General features: G+C 42.0%; 1 protein-coding gene across 2 annotated transcripts; it reads left to right on the top strand.

Annotated features, from left to right (window-relative positions):
• The first annotated feature begins 681 nt into the window (after nt 1-681).
• CREG2 (cellular repressor of E1A stimulated genes 2) lies at nt 682-20,618 on the top strand. 2 transcript variants are annotated; one of them, XM_085054688.1, is made up of 5 exons: nt 682-1,111; nt 3,263-3,432; nt 15,029-15,142; nt 16,920-17,003; nt 17,173-20,618. In XM_085054688.1, exons 1-5 carry the CDS (start codon nt 707-709, stop codon nt 17,207-17,209), a joined length of 810 nt encoding a protein of 269 aa, XP_084910814.1. In that variant the 5' UTR covers nt 682-706; the 3' UTR covers nt 17,210-20,618. The 2 variants fall into 2 exon arrangements, with proteins under 2 accessions (XP_084910814.1, XP_084910805.1); XM_085054679.1 differs by having other exon boundaries at nt 16,920-20,618.
• Nucleotides 20,619-21,147: the final 529 nt, after the last annotated feature.

Consider the following 21,147-nt stretch of genomic DNA (forward strand, 5'->3'; position numbering starts at 1 on the left):
GGTCTACTGCCAAGAAAGGAACTGGATACACACATGCCTTTATTAAATTTGGCTACTGATATATACATGCAAATCTTTGCCTAATTCAAACTTCACCTGGAATACGTTAGTAGTAGCTCCGTGTATTTGTATACCAAACGCATCCTTGCATGCAGCAAACGAATGCTGGCTGCCACTTCGGACCGGGGGTCTTGCTGTGACTTGACTCCAAGTGCCCGAACGAAGCTTTCCCTGCCACGGGAGTGTTCTCATGGACACTCTCCCTCGCGGATTCTCTCTTTTTTAATAAACGGAGAGGTCGCACCGCCTGCGCGGGGACAGCTCCATCCGCTTGGTTTCGTGGTGCGTGTAGAGAACTTAAAACGCGAGACACCAGCGGGGCCGCGCAGGTGAGCCAGGGGCTCCAGCAGCCTCCCAGGTCCCCGCAAGCGACAGGTAAAGGCAGGGTGACTCCGCGTGGGAACCGCGGGAGCTCCCGGAGCTGCGCGCCCGGCTGCGGGATGCGGTGCCGTGGGTGCCCCGGCAAGGGCGGGCGGAGGCTCCGGCACGGCCCCGGCCGGGGGCAAGGACAGCGGGGCGTGACGGGACCGCCGGGCGAGCCGGGGCTGCCGGGCACCGTGCGGCGGAGAGGGGCGGCGCGGGGCGGCGCGGGGCGGGCGGCGGCCGCGGGAGGGCGCGGCGGGAGCGGCGGGCGCTGCCGCAGAAGATGTCGGCGGGGCGGCCGTGGCCGTGGCCGTGGTGGATGCTGCCGGCGCTGCTGTGCGGCGGCGCGGGGGGGTACGTGGTGGTCAGCTCGGTGTCGTGGCCGCTGCCCGAGGCGGGGGCGGCGGCGGACGAGCTGCACAGCTCCTCCACCGAGGAGGCGCTGCCCGCGCTGCTGGAGGAGGCGGGCGGCCTCTGGAAGCAGAGCTACCCGGCCTCGGCGTACCGGGAGGATGCGGCGCTGGGCTCCGGGCCGGCGGCGCGGCGGCCGGGGCAGGGGGCAGCCCCTTCCAGGATGTTCTCCTACCGGCGGGAGGGCGGCGGGGCGCCGGGCCGAGCCGGGACCGCCCGCTTCATCGCCCGCCACAGCGCCTGGGGCTTCGTGGCCACGCGGGCCGCCCGAGGAAAGGTACGCTGACCACGGAGCCGGCGGTGCTCTCGGTGCTCTCGGTGCTCTCGGTGCTCACGGTGCTCTCGGTGCTCACGCCACGCGGTACCTGCGGGACGAGCGGCACAGGAAACGCTGGAACAGGGAAAGCGCGCTCGCAGCACAGTGAGGGAGGATGCAGGCTAATAATCGCACCAGACAGACACCAAAAGAAAACAAAACCTCTCGGCTAGAAAGCAGAGGTGCATGGCAGGGTTTGGAGAGGAGCTGTTTCAGGAGGGTGAGGAGGAGGAGGAGGAGAGCCTCATGGGCTACCATAAAATCTGTCCAGCCCAAAGGACGATTTCTCTGTCAGGAACATTAAAAAAAAAATATCTGGGCTGCACCAGAGAATTGGGGTAATTATTTTTTCCAGCTTTAAAATATTTATTTTTTTAAGTGATATGTTGGGATGAGACACAGCATCCAGTACCGCTCAGATAAAAGAAAAAAAAAAGATAAATAAATTTAAAAGAAAATACATTCCTACTTTTCTCTTGAAAGTATTCACAGATTAATTACCTTACAATTTTAAATTAAATATTTAGAAGCAGGTAAGCCTTCAGAAAGCTTGGCTGAGTGGCAGTTTATGTTATTGTGAAATACAAAGTAACAGGTTGAAAAAAGATAGCATTAAATAAATATGTACATAAACACAGGAGACCTGTAATTCTACATCAGCTTTTGGAAATCCTGTTAAATCATATGATTGTAACTCTTCTCGTTTATGCTCTCACCAGAAACCCTCAGTGGAATTACAGCCATACTATAGTCTGCAGTTATCTGCCTCCAGACAGAACACAGAAGTAATACAGAAAAATCTGATTCATAATCAAATTTGAAATTCGGGAGGTGGTGTTTGCTGCTTTGAATGCTACACTGTGCTGCCTGTGATCACAATTATTTTTGAGAATCTGGAATAACATTAACCTTGCATGACAGAATGAGCATTTTAAGCAATGGGAACATGTCCAATAATATTACTGAGAGCTTTTTTTCTTTTATTGTAACTCTTAATAATAAACAAGTATTTTTATTTTCTAAGTTATGTAATATCATTAAAGCATTACTTCTAAGGAAAGTTAACAAAGCTCATTTACAAGCACTATAAGCATTAAAATTTTAAAGGCATATAAACATTAAAAATCAGAAAGCGTGCAACCCAATAACATCATCCTGGGTTTTCTTATTAGCTATTCATATTTAATTTCATTTTGTTGTAAAAGGTTTAATGTATTGACTTATAATTTTACTATCTAACATCTAATAGACCATGAGGAAAGAAATATCTGAAGATATGAGAAAAAGAGTAGTTAATTGAATATCTGTCAATGCTATTTGTAACAGGGTGGAAAGCATAATAGGAGTATACATTATTACGAAGTATATTAATGAGTGTCACTACAGGGCAAAGACATTCTTGCATGCATTATAACCACTGTGTGTACACAGATTAGTGTATGGGAGAATACCTCTGAAATCTTGGCTGCTTAGTGTCCTTTCTCTGCCATGGGAGGAAGTTTTACTCTGGCTGGCTTGCTAGTTGAGATTTTCCCCACCTCCCCTCCCTGCCCTGATCTGATGTTCCTGCCTATGAAGCTGAGCTGATGTCCAGTTTGACTTTAGACTTCTAGCTAAAATGCATTCTTTTTTGTTTTGGCAAACCAATGCAATCCCATTTCAAGTCAAAACCAAAACAGGAGGCAATATTAGAGCAAAAAGCAGGCTGAATCAAGGCTAAATTAGGTTCTATATTCTTTTGGGTTTGAGGAAAAGTATCAGCATTGATTTAGAGTAAAAATTTCCTGACATTGATTTTCATGCACGTAAATATTTTTAATTTGGTAGTTCCTTTAAGCTTAGTGGAAGAGAAAATGTTCTCTATAGTGTCATGGACAGGACTAGAGAGAAGAAATAGAGCAGAGATCTATTTTCATAGAAGCATAATAGATCTAGTTTAGAGGAGATATAGATCTAATTTAGAAGAAATGCTGACAGTGAGGACAACAGAAAGTGGGAGCTTTGGGGCTGGCTGTCCTCTCTGCTAGAGCCCTTGAGGCAATCCCCCACACTGTGTGCAGAGATCCCCTCTGTGTGCAGAGATGTGACCAGTTGCTTATTTGGATTTTGCAGATCCAAGGTATGCCCTATGGGAACTGTTTACTTCTCAGTGATGGTCCCATCAATAACAGCACTGGAATCCCTTTCTTTTACGTGACACCAAAGGACAATACTGTGACAGATCTTCTGAAGAATCCCATGGCTTCTGTGACCCTGCCAGAGGCAGATGGAAATTTCTGCAGGTAACAGTTTTATCTGCCTCCTACCACCTTCAGTGAGAACAGAGACCTCAGAACAAAATGCTGGGTTCCCACCTTCAATGTCCTGCATTTATTTTAGGCTCTCATGATCAGCTACATGCTCCTCCCTAGGTTTATTTTGCAGTAAGTTGCCCTGGTAGAGCATAGTAGAGAAAAGGAGAGGTGTTACTGAAGTATATTGTAGCATCAAAAGCTGGAGTGTCTTTCAGCTTTAACATACCTAAATTTTAATCTCGTCTTGGAGGTGCCTACATAAAATCTAGGTGTTCAAGATCCTATAATAGTCTATATAGTGATCTAGTCAATTAAATCCATAGAGTTTCAGAGGCTATCCAATTCACAGTAAAGCAGACAACTTTGCTGAACAACTCTGGAGGCCCTGCTGAATGCCTTGACAGGGCTCCAGCACTCTGGGTTCTGCTCTCTGGCTCACTGGGCTCTCAAGCTCTCAGTTCACAAGGTATGTGCTCAGGACTGTGATACTCAGTCTGATTTCCACCAATTCTGACAATGTGATTGAATATGATATCTCTGCAAATTTTTTATACCTTGTATGTCACAAACAGTTGGTAAATGATCTGCCAGATAAAGAAAGCCAGGTCTGAGGTTTACCAATCTACATCCAGTCCCAGGTTCTTCTCTCCAGAGACAGGACAGCAGTGAGTTGACTTATTAATCATATAATGGAGTCTTAGAATCAGAGAATGGTGTCTGTTGGTACAAACCTTCAGGGCCATCTAAGTCCAACCCTCCTGCTGTGAACAGGGACACCTTCCACTAGACTAGGTTGCTCAAAGCCCTGGCCTTGAACACTTCCAGGCTTGGAGCATCCACAGCTTCTCAGGACAAGCTGTTCCAGAGTCTCATCACCCTCACAGCAAAGACTTTCTTCCTAACATTTAATCAAAACCTACTCTCTTTTAATTCAAATCCATTATCCCATTGTTCTGTCACTACATGCCCTTGTGAAAACTCCCTGCCCAGCTGTCTTGCATGCTCCCTTTAGGTACTGGAAGTCTGCTTATAAGGTCTCCCTGCAGCCTTCTCATCTCAAGGCTGAACAACCCCAACTGCTCAGCCTGTCTTTGTAGGAGAGGTACTTCATCCCTGTGATCATCTTCATGGCCTCCTCTGGACTCACTTCAACATGTCCATGTCATTCTTTGTGTATAATGAATAACTTCAGATCACTGAAGCTTTACACATGTAAAATGTATGTATGTAAACTCATAGATTATTCAATTTTCCCCTCCATTCTTGTCTCCTTGAAAAAGGCATATCTCTACCATATGTTTGTTTATGGTCCCACATGTGGCAAACATGGCTGGGTCAGCCTTGTGTGAAATGTTACTTACAAAGGCCTCTTTACATGATGAGGTACATGACACCGAAGTTGTGTCAGACAGGACTCTGTTACCAAAGCAGGCCTTAGCTCACGTTCCAAGGGGAGAGAAAGAGAAAGAACTGGTAAGAACAGACTCCTTCAGAAAGAAATGGCATTAACAGTTTTTATTCCAACTTAAGGTACTCTTTGTGGAAGGAGAGGTTTTATCTTAAGAGCAGATTTCCCCAGCTGAGGATTGCCTTGAGTACCATCCCACCTCTCGAGCCTGCTAGCTGAGAAGAGCCCTGGGAAAAGCATGGAATGGCAAATATAAAACATTACTGTTACACTTGTCTCTATTTGTCTTCAGAATATATTGTTTTCTGAAATGGTAGAAAAATGAAATATTTCTTAGTCCTAAGCAGTACAAGTAATTTCAGGTTGACATCCTATTCCCAAGGAATGGAAATCATGGCTTCCTCTTACAATGTCAAACACCTAATAGGAAACTTCTATCACCAACATTTGTTAAAGTAATTTGGTTTTGAATGCTTGAGAAGGTCAGTGAAGTTAACACTGGAATGGTTCTGCTTATTGCTTAAATATTTTCATTAAATATTTTGGATTAATAATTTAGAAAATAAATATATCTATTCTTTAATTACAGACTTAATGGCATTTATTCCTGCTTTCTAAGCTTTTTCATTCACTCACTTTTTCATTCACTAGATAGTAAGTAAACTTACTATCTAGACCAAGTGCTTAAAAATGTTTTTTAACTCCTATGTCCTACTACCCAATGCCCTATTTTCAGAGTCCCAAGACTCAGAGCAGCTTCCATTGATGATAAGTGGTAGTATTGAGCACTTCTGAAAACTACACACACACTTAGGCACTTAAGTGTGGCCTTTGATCCCCAACTTTAAACAGCCACTCTTGAAAGCCTTTGCCTTTTATGACTTAGCATCGTCACTGCCTGATTTACCTGTTTGGGAAGTGACAATTCACCACAAAAGAGAAATGCTGCATGATTTATAGAAATATGAAATCCATATACATCATAATCCTTTAAGGATATTTATTCTATGTCTTTTTGTTATGTCACTATTAATTTTCAAACCACTACCCTTTTGATCAGTATGACAGATATTTGCTGCTGCTTGCTTTGCAGCCAGGGCAACCTGGATTCTGTCACCTGGCTCTGGTCCCCTCTGCAGCCTGAGACTGTGCTCTCTGCTGAGAAGAGCTCTCTGGACACTGCCAAGAAGCTAAATGTGGATTTCCAAAACAGCTTAGGCCAAACTAATTACTCTTTGCCACATCCCTACTCTCCCTCCCTACCACCAGTCATGTGCTACCCTGCCCCCCATCAGTTCTGGGCTTTGCCTCAGCCTGAGCTGAAACATAAACCCGAAGGAAGTTAACCTGGCAGAGAGAATAGGTTTTTCTGACGATCCTTCTCTCCATCGTGTGGCCGGTACTGCTCCTGGCCATGCAATCCCACCCCCTCCCTCCAGCTGACCATATGGTGGGCCTATTTTAGCTCAGTAACCCAGCAGAAACCTTTTTTTTTTTTTCCCTGGATGAGATTTCTATTAGCTTAGTAACTTGAATCAGCTCCTCAAGAGCCAGAGAAGAACAAAGGAGAGGTGAAAGGAAAAGAGAAGGTGGAAGAAAATAGGCTATTCTGATTTTAGCATATAACCATACTCCAAATACTGAGTTTACTACTGAATTGAGTACACAGATTCAGGGTTTTATCAGTGCTCCTTGCATTATTTATTTTGTTTTTTCATTCAGTTTGTTTTTCATTATTTCTAAAGTTCTCATTTGGAACGGGTGTTGGTTGGTATTAGTGCAAAGAACAAGCAATATGGACAATGAAAAGCTGGGTCTTTAGTTGAGCTGGAGTTTCTGTTTTTGATGATATGAAAATGTGAGCAAGCTTTGAGGCTGTCTCACAGCAAGGAAGTGTATGGGCACTGGACTTTTGGACTTTCTTCTCTTCCCCTATAACCAGGCTCAGAAATTAATGTATGTTTTAAACTAGCAATCCATGACTGATTTTTACATTTAAAAGCAGCAACATCTAAAATGGCAGTCTTGCACACTGTTACCCCACAGAAAGAGCCTCTGCGGGCAGCATGACACTGAAGAAAACCAAAAGGTGTCTGGGCCCTGCTGCCAGTGCTTGGGGTGGCCTGTCCCCAGCTCAGAGTGCACTTAACCTGCTGAGAGAGCCAGGCTGTGCCATGCAAACAGCACCCAGCATCCTTAGTGCAGAGTTTTATGTGGTGGCTCAAGTTTGGTAGACCAGAAGCCTTCTTTACACTATATGAGAGGCAAGACCTTTCACTCTGTGAGACCACAGGTCCTGCTAGTACTAAAATGGTATCTGTGAGGTTTTATTCACAAAGGAAAGTGTCATTCTTGTCAGACATTCTCTTCAAGTGCATCATTAACTGTCTTGGTTTCAAAATAATTATGCAAAATAGCTAAATGAATCATGTTCGACGTGAGGAAGTTCATGTCCTTGTATGCCAGCAATGCATTTGTAGCTTGTTTTCATGTGGAACTTTATTAGAATTCCATTATTAACCTACTCTGAGTTGCAAGAATGAAAATAAATGTGAAAGCTGATCAGTGCCTGTAGTCAATGCTCCAGGGAGTATTTGGCACTCTCCTGAAAAATGCTTCTGACCTATTGCACGCAAAAGAAATCTCTGGCCTTTAGAAAGAAAACATAGCTGACATTTCAATGTCTTCGTGTAGTTAATGAGTTTCAAGTGACTTGTGTACACCAATTTGATATTAAATTTATTTAGTAGCAAATTTCATTTGTTTTGTTTCAGAACAGACTCAAGTTCTAAACCTTGACAATAAATATTTTCCCTTTCAAGGATGTGAGGAATACAGACTGGCCTTTATGGTGTTCCAGCCTCAATATTTAATCAGCTGGAGAGAAAATTTGAAAACCCTAAACTAATAAGAGAAATAATGTTTAATATTGAAAGAAAGAGAGCTGCGACACATCTGGCTAGGCACTAATTGCAAGGCATTTTAGTATTGCATTTACAGTCTGGATTCCTCGTCTCTGACCTAGAGAGTGCCATTTCCCAGAGGGAGACAGGCTGCTCCTCTCTGAGAAGGCTCTGATGGCTGGGATAGAGACAGCATTTGTTAGCAACTACACAGCGTTCTATCTGAAAGCTGATAAATGGATAATAGAGGCAAGAAAAATTAAATGGCTCAGGACTATAAATAGACTAAGCTGGTATGTCTATGCCACTGACAAGCTGAAAAGATTGAGTCCCATTCTTGCAGCTTTCAGAGCAGGACTAAGCCCAACATGAAAGAATAGAGCAGCTATTGTTCTAAGCACATTTCTCAACACACAGGCTGCTCAGAGGATCCCTCTTTCCAAGTAAGTTCCTGAGTTGGCCTCATTACAGCTACAGCCTGGAAAATAGGCAATTAATTTTAAACGTGTGTCACCTCCTTGACATCAGGTTCAGCACATTCAGATGCAGCTTTCTTAGAGAAAGAGTGGTTGCACAGCTGCCATGAGCTGGTTTTCATACAAGGGGAAATGCAGCAAGCTTTGGGGTCAGTCCACCTTTGTTTTTTTTCCTCTATTAGTTTGGAGGATGGTGTTTCAAATCCACACTGCATACTGTGAATGAGTTGGATGAATTCAGATTCCCCTCCTGATTTATCTCTATCAGGGGTGACTCCATCAGAACCATTTTACCCACCATCTGCTGCTTGAGGTAGCAGATTGGCACAATCAGATGTCTTCAGCGGATAGAAGCTGGTTCCTTAGGTTTCCTAAACTCTGCACTGAAAACATTCACAGGATGTGCTGAGCCACCAAGCCATGGAGAAAGAAGAGGAATTTGGTGGGTTAGGGCCCATGCTGTGTGGGGGATCAGCAGCATGAACAAACATCCGACTTCTTCCCTGGGCAATCTTGAGGGACAAGCCTGCCTTGGGTGGAAGGCACAACCTTTGAAATGTCATATAGCCACTCAACATATAACCACCACATGGTTTGTAGAGTCACTGTTATTAATACTTGGATTAATATAACAAAGAAATTAGTTACTGTACCTTCACACAAAGAGAAATTACGCATGCAAAAGACAAAGGCTTAATTCCAGACATCCATCAATTTTCGAGATCCACCTCCTGATTCTGTGGCACAGACACATTTCTAGTTCTGGTGTTTATATTGGCCCTTTTTAGTCATATGCAAATAATTATGTCAGTAGTTGTTCCTGAAAAATCTGTATTTAAAATATCATGAAGATACCAAATTAGAAAGTCAAACATCAAACCTACTATCATCATGACCCAATGCACGCAATACAGCTCTAAATTACTATTTTTTCCTGTACTCTTAAATAACCAACTTCCTCAAACCCCTTTCTAGTGAAATAGTATGTGTTTCTCTGACTCTGTTTACAGAAATAGTTGATGCTGTGATTCTTTTTTTTCTCCATGAATTGTGTATGGTTAAACTATATAAAAGCTTCCTGTCTGAGACACAGAGTTCAGCTGAAGAAATGTGTTGTTATTGTCAATGGAGACAGGCAAACAGACTGGCTTCACGTAACACATTGTAATTAAAACATTATAGGAAGGATTATCTTCTAGAAAGAGTGAAATTATTGAAAACATTAAAACACATACTATGAAGGCTCACTTAGATGCATAGAATAGGCACTGCATCAATACTCTTTAGCTCCCCAACTTGACTTCAGATTCAGAACAGAAGACCTGTTCCAAAAGCAAAGATACTCTAACTATCTTTGCTGGCTCCCAAACTCAGCTGAGAAAGAAATTCTTGTCAAAATCAGAGCAGGGCAGAGCTGCCTAGCCACATCCGGTTGAAGGCCAGCAACAGCTTTTCAGATTATGAAATTGCTTTCAGTGGAGATTTTGTTTGACGTTCATGCCATGCAGATTAGCAGCACCAATACATTCTTTCTGCTTCAGAGACCCTGGTAGTTAGTGGTGAGCAAATGAAATGAATGAAGAGAATAACTTACTTTTCAAAATTAATCACATTTATGAATTGAAATTATATGCACTTTACAGTAATTCTTTAAGGACAGAGTGTTCCCTCCCTTCCTTTCTGAAGATTTAGGGGACAAAAATCTTATGATGCATTTTATATACTAGAAAATAACCCGGTCTTTTCACCTTGTGCTCAGTTTAGGGCTATGTGAAGAGGGGCCCTGTGCAGGGTGTGACAGAGTCACCTACCTTGCATCTATGGGAGGCGACAGGGATGAGCTGTGTCAGCAGCCAGTCCCCACCTCCTAATTACATGGGTTTTCACCACTGCTACCATTATAGGAGCGGCTAGAATGTGTGGAGGCAGTCATTGCCCTTATGCCACACATAATCTGTGTGCTTTAAAGTAGGAAAAAAAAGTAGGACAACTGTTCTCTGATGCTTTCTTCTTGGCTTTCTGTCTCTCCTTTTCTGTAATAAGAGAAAGACTTCCCAACTTCTTTTCTCTTCCACTCTGAAGAAGTAGAGGAATAAGAGCAGTGCATTCTCACAGGGCAGTGAGAAATGTGTTCGGGGAGATAGGAAGGATATTCTGTCAGATAGGATGGAAGGTCTGGTTTCCTCAGCAGGGTGGAAGAGAAGCATGTCACCTCCTCTGTGGGAAAAGGAGGCTGAAGAAGAAGAAAATGAGAGGGATTCCTCTGCATGGACCCCTGCTTCCACTCCCAAACCCTGGAACAGTGCTGAACTCTCCTTCTTTTCTCCTACCAGTTCCTTCTTGAGAGCACCTGGCTTTCCTTCCCAGGTGCCTTCCAAACTCTTAATTGCTTTTACTGTTGACCTGTGGCAGATCAGTGTCACCTCACTTATGGATTTCAGAGGCTAGGAATGAAGATAATACTCAGGGATACTTTTGGTCAGGAGGCTGAGCATCGTCAGTCAAAGCAGAGATCTCAACTGTGAAAGGGAATCCTAACCAAGCCCCAACATCATCTCATGTGCCAATACAACCACAGCAGCCTGCAGTATGTGTTGATCACACCTGGGCTTGGATAGTTGCTGTATTAGAATCTTCTAATTAAACTCCAGAGATGGCTAGTGTAGTAAACAACTTAATGAGTAGGTGGCACTCTTTACTCTGAACCACTCTTGAACCATGACCCAGAAATTGCGGAAGTGTTACGTAGTAAAATAAGTGGGACATGTTCATTAGCAGTGTGCTTTGCAGCATTGTATCTCTGTTGGGAAATATTTTTCACTTGGATGCAGGCCTCTCCTTAAGCTCAGTAAAGCTGGCACCTTTGTAAGTGAATGCAACTCATGTTGTCATCTCACACACTTGGAAGCAAACTGCCTGGACTGGGTCAAACTCTGCATACCTATTTTACTCACTGTAAGCAGAGGAACAAGAGCAATCAATTCTTCTCTCTGCACAGATCAGATGAATAATTAAGATGATCTCTCTTAATGCACTGTCTTCTTATAAAATGAATAAAATGAGTCTTCTTCGGTTGTAATCTGGCTCTCCTAATTTGCTGCAACAAAGTGCATGTATTTTAAATAAGCATGAAAAAAATATGTTCCCTATTGCTTGGTCTTCTTTCACTGCTTTCTCTTTCTCTCAGTTCATATTTTACTATAGCATTCATGAAGTCCTCTCCATGGAGACAGAGGACTTGATTCTGGTAAAGACAAACCACCTGAGAAACCACCTTAGGTTTCCTCACAGAGCAACAGTGTCACTCTACCCCTGACTCTGCCTCCCCTTCACACCCAGTCAGCAGCGCACAAATGTTACATAAAGCCACTCCTCTGCATCTACTTGTTCTTGTGCCAGCAAAGATAAAAGGCACTGGGGGACTGAGAGCTGAATATGTATTTATACAGAGGCAAGAATTGTCTAGTGAATGCATGACTAGGCCTCTACAGATGCAAGCAAGGAATGTTTTAGTAACCATATCTATTAATCCCTGATATCCCTTTATTATCTTTAGTAAAAATATGACATAAATCCCTTTATATCACTTTACTCCTCGGAAGCAAATCCTGCATTTGCATTAGTTGCATTGGCAACAACACTGAAAAATCAAGACCTGTTCACAAAATTTAGAAATGGTAGCTGTGAGTTTAGTGGTTTTTGATGGTTTTAGAGGTATAAAAGTAATCAAACATCATTAGGGAAATACTATGCCAAAAAAAAAAAAAAAAAGATGCAGAAACAGATTTACTTCAGAATATGAAGGGCTCCTTTGAAAAAGAAAATACTAATGCTAATGTCAGATTAGAATACAAGGTTCCTATTCTGAAACAGAAAATCTATGATAAGAGGCAGTCCTGAAAGCAAAACCAACAAAGTAATAAGTGTGCTGAACTCAAATGTATCGTTGTCCTGTTCAGCTCTTCCAAAACTTCACCTAACATAATCTCAACAAGTAATTTGTTTGAGTCATTTCCCAGAAAAACAAACTGCCCCCCCAGAATATTATGCCAATGTGCAAAATTCAGTTTGAATAATTTTTACTGGGAAGATAGTATTGTGCGTGTCAATCAATATAGTACCCTGGCTTGTGAGAATGTACAGAAAACAGTAAACAGAAGAAGCCAGGGAAAAACAAACCCATAAATAAAACTATTCAAGCTATGGATGCACAGTATGTGGGCTTTGTTGTCAGCCTGGTATGTGGAGAGCAGCTTTTCATGTCAACTGGGGGAGTCACATCAGACACTAGTCCTATTAGGCAATACTTTCTCAGCAAAGGCAGGCAGGGTTCACTGCTTAACCACAGCTACATCAGCTGTATTGCTTCCTGAAAATCAAATAGTATGCTTTCAGAATAAACATGTACTTGCAGAAAAACAACAAATAATTGTAATATGAGAAGGTCAGACTAAAACTTCTCACTGTTCCTGATCACATCCAAACGAGAAGGTCAGACTAAAACTTCTCACTGCTTCTGATCACATCCAAACTCTATTATGTTGATCTGCTCTGTGAAAAATGGACATCTTTTAATAACCTCTTTCAAATTCTTCTCTGAAAGTAATTAACCACATATTACCTAGGAGCTATGTGCAAGAAAGACACTTGCAAATATTCCTGCTTTTCCTGGCTCTTCAGTTGTTTTATGATACTATTAGGCTGTGGAGGAAATAGTAGCATATATTCAGACACACAGCTGTTTTAAAGCAATTTTCTGAGCTGAATTTCTGCTCTCAAGAAGTCCCTTTCCTTCATAAATATATTTGTTAAATGTATGTTGAATATATAAACATGTGCCGAGGGCTTTGGTACAGTATTAAGATTAAGCATAAAAGATAACAGTAGATAGAGATCAGGAGATTGCTTCAAATGGACTTTAACACTTCATCACCCAGGGCCAACAGTTGCAAGAGTGTGAATCTGCACTGCCCTGGCTTCTGGACATGCAGACCCTCAACTGACATCCTTTGCAATGTGGGATTTGGCTCCTTTCTCTTCAGCTGTATTCACTGTACTTGCCTGTATTTATTTGTGTTTTGGTGGGTGAGCATCCCACTGGGCCATGGATGCTGGGTGGCCACACAACACCCAAAGCATATGCAGAAGAAATGCCAGGAGCTATAGGTGTCTCTGGGGCATGGAGCTGCCCTCCTTAGGGACAGAGAGCTTTCAGGCCACTGTAACCCAGACTTGAAATGACATCTTCAGCAGGCAGCAGGAGTTAATGCTGAGGATCTGTGGTGTACCGAGGTGATCATGCAGATAAATTTGTACTCTTCATACACAGTGATAGAAATAAACCCAGTGCTTGGGCAGGAAATGCAGATTTTTGGGTACTCAGAACACCATTCATGCATTATTTCATAACTTAGAAAAATTGTACTAGAGGAAATTAGACCATTATACATTGAAGTGAACAGAAAGTTTGAGCCTGATCTGTGGCCTCTGCCCTTTCTCCCATCAATAAGCATGGGAGGGGAAAAAGAGTACAAGTGGAATTTGTCCAGAGGTCATTAAACTGAACATCCCCTTCTGACAACTGCTGCTCCAGACTGAACAGGATGCTGAAAAAATGTCCCTGAGATTATGTGAATGGCACTTTGGAGGTCAGGCTGCAGACAGTGGCAAGTGCTCACTGGACATAGTCAAGTATGAATCAGCTCCTTTACTTCCTTTATCTCTGGTCATGACTTTCTCTAGAAAAGCAGATACTTTATCTAGTGAGCTACAGAGTCTCTCATAACCATCTGCGGAAAATCTGCAGGTGTTAAATTAGCTGTAGGAGGATGCCCATATGTTTCTTGCATACACTAGACACACATTGAGAAATATAACCAAAAATGAAGCCATTGCAGATTGCATGCAGTTAAGGCTAAAGGGCTCAAGCCAAGATCTTTAAGTAAAATTGTACACAGATGAGATGTAATTTACTGTGATTAAAACACAGTGAAGAAGAAATGCAGCTTTCATTTCCTAATGTAGATTTTTGGGCTGACATGGGAAGGCAGTTCCCTGAGATGCTGAGCAGTCTCAAACTGCTGGCAAGGGGACTTGGGGCTGCTCAGCATTTGCCAGGATCAAGCCTTTGCAGTCATTTAATACACTATTTTTTTGCAATTGGTCGATTTACTTATGATTTATATCCTTGTATTGTATGTGTCAGAGTCAGCAATTGTCCTGCAATTACTAATGGGAGTTATTTATTATTACTATATAAAAAGAGCCAAAAATTAACAAGTACCTTCCTTATCTTGGTCTGAAGGTAATTGGAGACTTTTTCTATTTCGTGTAAAGCAGTTGAAAAATGGGTAAAAAATGAACAAGGATTGATTTTCTAGGATAAGCACAATGAAAAGACCTTATGTTTTACATACAGATACACACCTTCATACTTTTTTCTGTAGGCATTAGGCACAGACTAACCATCGCACTAGTTCACTAGTTCTTCTCAGAATCCTGAATACAGGTCTGTACATCTGTGTGGGAATACTGCCATTTTCACATTTTTTACAACCCAACATATACTAAACCAATTTTTGTGAGCATAAATTAAGAGCAAGCAAATATCTACAGCAGAGCTATATGTTGGTTGAGTACTTTCCAGACCTCCCCCATCCACCAAACAGTACAGCTGGGAGTAGAGAAGACCCACAAGGCTTGACAAAGCTTTTTAAATGTGAACAGTTCACACTTCTCCAAAAACCGTTAGGAAAGAAAGAAAGCCATTACTCATGAACATTTTTCTCTGTGCACAGAAAAAATGTAATTGATCCAGAGGATTCAAGGTGCGCCAGGCTGACTCTCATGGGACAGATGGTCACGGTGCCTCTGGAGGAAGTAGATTTTGCCAAGCAAGCAATGTTTTCCAGGTCTGTATCTAACAGGCATGTAGTGGAGTGCAACCCATGGGTTTGAGACAAATGCACAAAAGTGGCCATTTGGTACAGAAAAGCTGAGAAATAACAAGATTGACCTTTACGCTGGGGCCATGAAGCATGTTGGCTTCTGTGTGGTTTGGGTTGACAGACCTTTTAACTCTTGAGGAAATGAAACATGGAAATGCAATTAGTTAGTGTTGGACTCTGGTAAGGCACGTGGTTTATAATCTGGGGATTATGAAGATATGTCACCTGGTTCCAAGGAGAGATTCCCTAATTCCATGGTGTATTTGTTATCTCTAATGATCCTACCCCACATTACTACAGGTAATGCTCTTCAGCTACAGCCTCCTACTCAGAGACAGAGCAGAGGTCTGCTGCCTTTAGGCTTACAAACATTTTCAGGGTGGAGATTACATATTTAATCACCTCTCCTGACGTCCCAGCTGCTTCAAAGCCCTACTACTTACTGAACAGTCTCATTTGAACAGATGCAAGCACAACTCAAATGTGTAGCACACACACAGTGTGCCTCCATGCCCTCCAGTGGGTCTCCAGAATTACAGGTGTGAAAAACCTGAACCTTAGCTGGGGCACACACCTCCCACACAGACTGCCAGGGATTGTCCTCCAGATGCAGCTTGCCTGGTCAGTCAAATACTGCTGGGAAACTGGAATGAGTTTGGATCCAAAACAACCCAGAGGTGATAATTCTTTCTGACCTACAGGAAGGGGTCAGGTTGGGACTTAGTCAGTGTGTGCCATCAATGGCAAAATGAGACCATGAACAGATGGGGTCATATTGCCACACAAGCCTTTTTTACAAACTTCACAGAAATTACATTTCCATGTGATCCAGAGTCCACCAGCACCTCAGCAGAGGATGCTCTGCTGTCAGGGTGCAAGAGCCAGAATGATAAACTGAGGGCTGCTGAGGCACATCCAATGCCAGCAGCATCTGAAGACATTTCCCAATGCCAGAGTCGTCGGTGCTCAAAGGGACAGCTCAGAAAATGGTGGGAAACCCCATTTTCCCAGTGAGAGGGAAACCAAGAAGTTGCCACACCAAGCATCTCTGCTGCATGGTCCTCTGCAGGAGCAGAGGGGCATTGAGCCAACCCTGCCCAGACTTGCAGCACTTCCCGCCCATGTTCCTGTGAACACTGTGACTTGAGCTGCTGTATCCACTCTGTGCATTGTTGCTGAGCTTCCCACAGATACGCTTGCTGGGGCTTGGGGACCAGATGTCTGCACCCAGTCAGGGAGAATCTGTTTGACCTAGCTATAAGGGAGGCCAAAGAAATGGGACATAAATTTCACAGAGAAGGCTGTAGGAGGTGACAGCTTGCAGAGGTCAGCTTGCTACCCAGTTTTATCAGCTCTCCCTCCATACCACAATTGCTACCAAAGATGCAATATTTTCAGAACACTGTTTCCTTCAAACAGGTACAAGCACAACCCTCACACACATTCAAAGAGTCTCCTCTGACTATTTTTCACTTAGAGAACAAACAACATCTGCCTTCAGAGACAGGGTTCTGCAGTGGGGGAAGGTGGTGATTGCTGGCTGCCTGTGTTGCAGCTCTCCCCAGACTGGGGTGTGGAAGATCGTAAACCTTACAGCAAGAGAGAGCCAAAAAGATGAATGGTGGTATTCTCATATCTCAGGTTTCACTCTGGTTGAGCACAATAGGCTGAAGAAAAAAGCAGAGTATGCATATGCTTTGGCACATCTTTTAATATTTTTTTCTTTCCTTTGTTGTTCCAGGCACCCAGTGGTAAGAAAGTGGCCTCGTAGCTATGAGTGGTTCTTCATGAAAATGAACATTGAACACATCTGGCTTCAAAATTGGTATGGAGAAGTTTCTCCCATTGCAGTTGAAGAGTATTTGAAAGCAGCTCCAAGCAAAGGATGATTGAATGGGCTTGAGATAGAAATCTCCTGAGTTTCCTTTCCAAACAATTTTAAATTTCATGGTAGATGGTTTCTCTACAGTGATTTTTTTTTCTTCTCTCAAAAGGCTTCAAAATAGCCCTTTCTCATATGGAGCGGAATGAAAATAAATCAACACAGACTTTCAAATTATAAAGGAGAGGTGGATACTAGCCCTACCCTGCAATGTACAGACTTGTCATTTCAAGCAGGCAACACGTCATCTAAAATGCTGTTTTAAAAATGCTTTGTATCTGTTTGTTTTGACTTCTATTGCTGTGCACCCACAGGGAAACTACACTACGTGCTAAATATAATGTTCTGATTTGCAGAAAATCTAAATTGCCTACTCAGAACCTTCTATGCATTGTGGAGGTATTACTGCTTGGTCGCCCTTGATTTGTAAGTACTCTAAAAGAACTTAATAGCAGCAAATTTAGGTATTTAAGTTTAAAAACAAATAATTTGCTAAAGCTGTCATCATTTGCTAACTTTTATTTTCTATTTGTGCTTTTCCCTCATTAGATAATTTGATATTTCACTTGGAAATTGAGTAGAACTTCACTCTTTAGTAGAAAAAATGTAATCAGTTCAAACAACACAGCTCCAATATAACTTGTCTCTGACACAAAGCTGGTTAAACACATTAAGGGCCAAAATCAAATCAGCCCCACAAGGATTATCTCAATACAAGTATAAACATTCTCATAAGAAGAATTTAAGTAAATGTTCTCAGCTAGCCTGTTCCTGTTGAGACAGGAAAAGTATTTTTAATAGCCTATAGTCCCTTTTTTTTTTGCCTCCCTGCTCATGCCACTGCTTTATTTTTAACTGGCTTGTGCAACTGATTTTTTGTAAGCCCTCACTAACTCACTGAGGGGTGGAGTCTGTCCCTTAACTCTGTTGCCTCACCAAGATTTAAAGGGCTTGTTCATGCTTTTTTTTTTTTTTTTGAGAAGCCTAGAAATGGGTAGGTATGTCAGGCCATGAAAAACTACTTTTCCCAGTGTGGACAGTGCAAACTTTGTTGCAAACACATTACATATAGGCTTCTCGTGGGCTAATACTGAAAGAGTGCAAAGGTATTTTAATCTCCATCAGCCCTTTCTCCAGATGTCCTCCTGGTAACCTTATTCTGCATTTCTAAAGGGTATCACAGAAAGAAACTTCCCATGGCTAACCAGCCAAGTCACCACACAGTTTGAAAATTACATGGCTGCTCTCCCTGTTACATTAAGAAAGAGACACATTGAGATGGGGTTTCTGTGCCTGTGGGGAAGTTCTTCCAGCATCCCTGGGAGTGCACCTGAGCTCTGGACACCCGCCTGCACCACGTCTGCGCTGGGGAGGAGCCTGGGTGCCTGGGCAAGTGCCCTGAGATTGTACAGGTTAATCCCTGGGCAAAGCTCAGAAGCAGCTGCGAGAGCTAAGATCAGCTGGAAGCCAATTAAGTGTAGCTGAGTTTATTTTGGCTCAGGCGTGGAGAGAGGGAGCCATTCCCAGAACAGTTGGGCACCATGCTGGTTTAACTACAAGGAGCCACTTAGTCCCAGGGTGAGTCCCAGGCTCCAGGCATCACTACCATTCCTGATATTTTTTAAGAAGCAAAGGCAAATGAGGGGGGTGGGAATCTTTGTGTAGACACTTGCTAAGCTTTTTTTTATTCTTGTGTCATTGCTAACAGAGACTGTTAGCAGTGAAGATCTTTTTCAGAGTTTATTACACAAAAGGAGGAAGTGTCCTGCCTGAATCTATTTCCTTCTTTTTTTTTTTCTTGGCAGATGAGCTACATTTTCACATTTGAGTTTGCCCCTGAATCTTGCATTGTGTAATACTGAAGCAAGATGGCCCATCCTATACAGATTTATAGAATACCATCAAGTGAAATCCTTCTTGATTCATAGAATTTTTCCATGGGGATTTTTGTCCACTATGGATTTAAGGACTTTGTCCATTAGGATTAATGGGACTTTTAAATCTGAGTTCAACAGGAAGAATACTAGACCTTGTAAGGGAATTTCATAGGTGTAACATTTGTGTGAAACTATAATTACATATTTCATTATCCCAGTTCACTACTATTCCCAGGGAAACCTGAAGCACCTATCCACTCCTAAATACACACAGATTAAGCAAATCCAGAGCACAGTCTTAATGTTTAAACAAGCTGGAGAGGAAGAATTTTAGAAGTGCTGCTGTTACTGTACTCTCAATTTTATTCACATCCCCTGGAAACAGTGACACGGTCCTATGTCCTATCCATTAACTTATTAACTAGCCTTGAAGTAGTAAGGGATTGTGTCAGTGAGGTTCAGATGAGCTTCAATGGTTTAAGAAGTTAGTGTGTACTAAGAAAGGCCTTGAATTTACAACACCCTACCTGTTAGAGGCTGTCTCCCAGCACACAGAGATTAATTGAAGTAGCTTCTGTATTGTAAAGTGACACATTCATCAAGAAGCTTTTCTATACGGACCTGCTGTGAGGCTCTTGACAGAACCTCAAAACATGAAACGGTGATGACATGTAAGGTGACAAAAGGGGCCTCATGAAGAAATGCTGTCTTAAATCACCTGTTCTCATTCTTTCTCCCAAGGAATAGCTACCGTGAAAGTCCTTGAAAGTCTGTAGAAATTCATCAAAAATATGACCTGCAGATTTTGAATGGAATTTTCCAGACCAAAACAAAAAGGGAGGTGATAGTAGTTTGCTTATTTGGGCTTCATATTATTATTTATACGCTAGTCCCAATTTTTCTTTAAACAGACAAATGTCTCAAGTAATATTGGTCATCACATGGTAAGTGATGTTTGTTAAAGCTTTTAACCCAAAGAGTTTTATCTGAAATGCCATGACAAAACCATAGTTCCTTAAGACTGTAGAGTCTTATCTTGCTTCAATTCAAGTCAATAGTAAAAATCTCATTTATTTGTTGAGCTTTAATTATTAGACCAAACAAGCGTTTTCATAAAAGGTCTTGATAACCTCTTACATATTTATTAAGCATTTCAACTAGTTGATGTGTAATTCCCACGTGTTCTGTATTTTAGTTGTTTCTGTAGCTTCCCCAAAAAAGTCTGTTGTGCAACATGTTTAAAATTTTAACTCTGGTTTTGCAATATTTAAAAGATGCATTTAGTAATTTCTGTATACTTGCTGAAAAAAGAAAAATGAAGTTGAAAAGTTGGGTTCTCACATTTTGCTAATTTGTGCAAAAGTAACGCATGTGCAGGATTTAGGCACAGCTGTTTTGAACTGCTGTTCTTATTTAACCAAAGAATGCTCTGTTTTGGATGAAATTTTCATCATTTCAGTGGTTGAAATGCAACCTGTCTCATTTCTGGATGTGTATTGCAATTTGCAATATATTTTGATTTCTAAAAATATTGAAAGTTGTTAATGAAATAGCCATGGAGAAGAAATGCAAATAAAACAAATTTCAAAGCAGAAATTGTATAAGGATATTCTTCACTACAGCATTTGCTGGAGTAACTGACCTTGTGCTAACAACCATTAAAATTTCTGTCTGATCTGAACATCTGTTTTGTTTTTTTTTCCCGAGTTTTTCTGAACCAAGTTAATTTCTCTCAGAATTTTTGTGGGAATTGAGACTCAGATCTGCCTTTTCTCTGGGGAGAAAAGTCTAGCCACGCACCTTTCAACATTCCTTCATCTCCTCATTACTGTGTGCTTTGCTTTCACTGTGGCAGTTAAATGTCACTCTGAAAGTTTGCTCTTCTGCACGTAGGGATGGAGCACTCACCTCTTGGGTGTGCATTAAGAGTGTTTTGAAAGTTTCCTCAGTGCTATTTCTTCCCTTGCCAGCCTTACTCTTACAAGTTCTTGTTACAGCTTGCTCTCTCCTGTCCACTTTTTTCTGCCACGTTTTCTTAAACCAAGTCCGACAATTTACCTCTTCATCTCGCTTTCCCACACCATCTCCTTTGAACAAAATTCAAGCTCAAATACTAAAAATCCCACTTCATAGAGAATAGAATAGAATAGAATAGAATAGAATAGAATAGAACCTGTGTTTCCTATTTACACTTTAGTCTTTGTCTTGAC

The sequence above is a fragment of the Lichenostomus cassidix genome, chromosome 1, assembly GCF_008360975.1.
Source record: "Lichenostomus cassidix isolate B80296 chromosome 1, HeHo_3.0, whole genome shotgun sequence".
Classification (NCBI taxonomy): Eukaryota; Metazoa; Chordata; class Aves; order Passeriformes; family Meliphagidae; genus Lichenostomus; species Lichenostomus cassidix.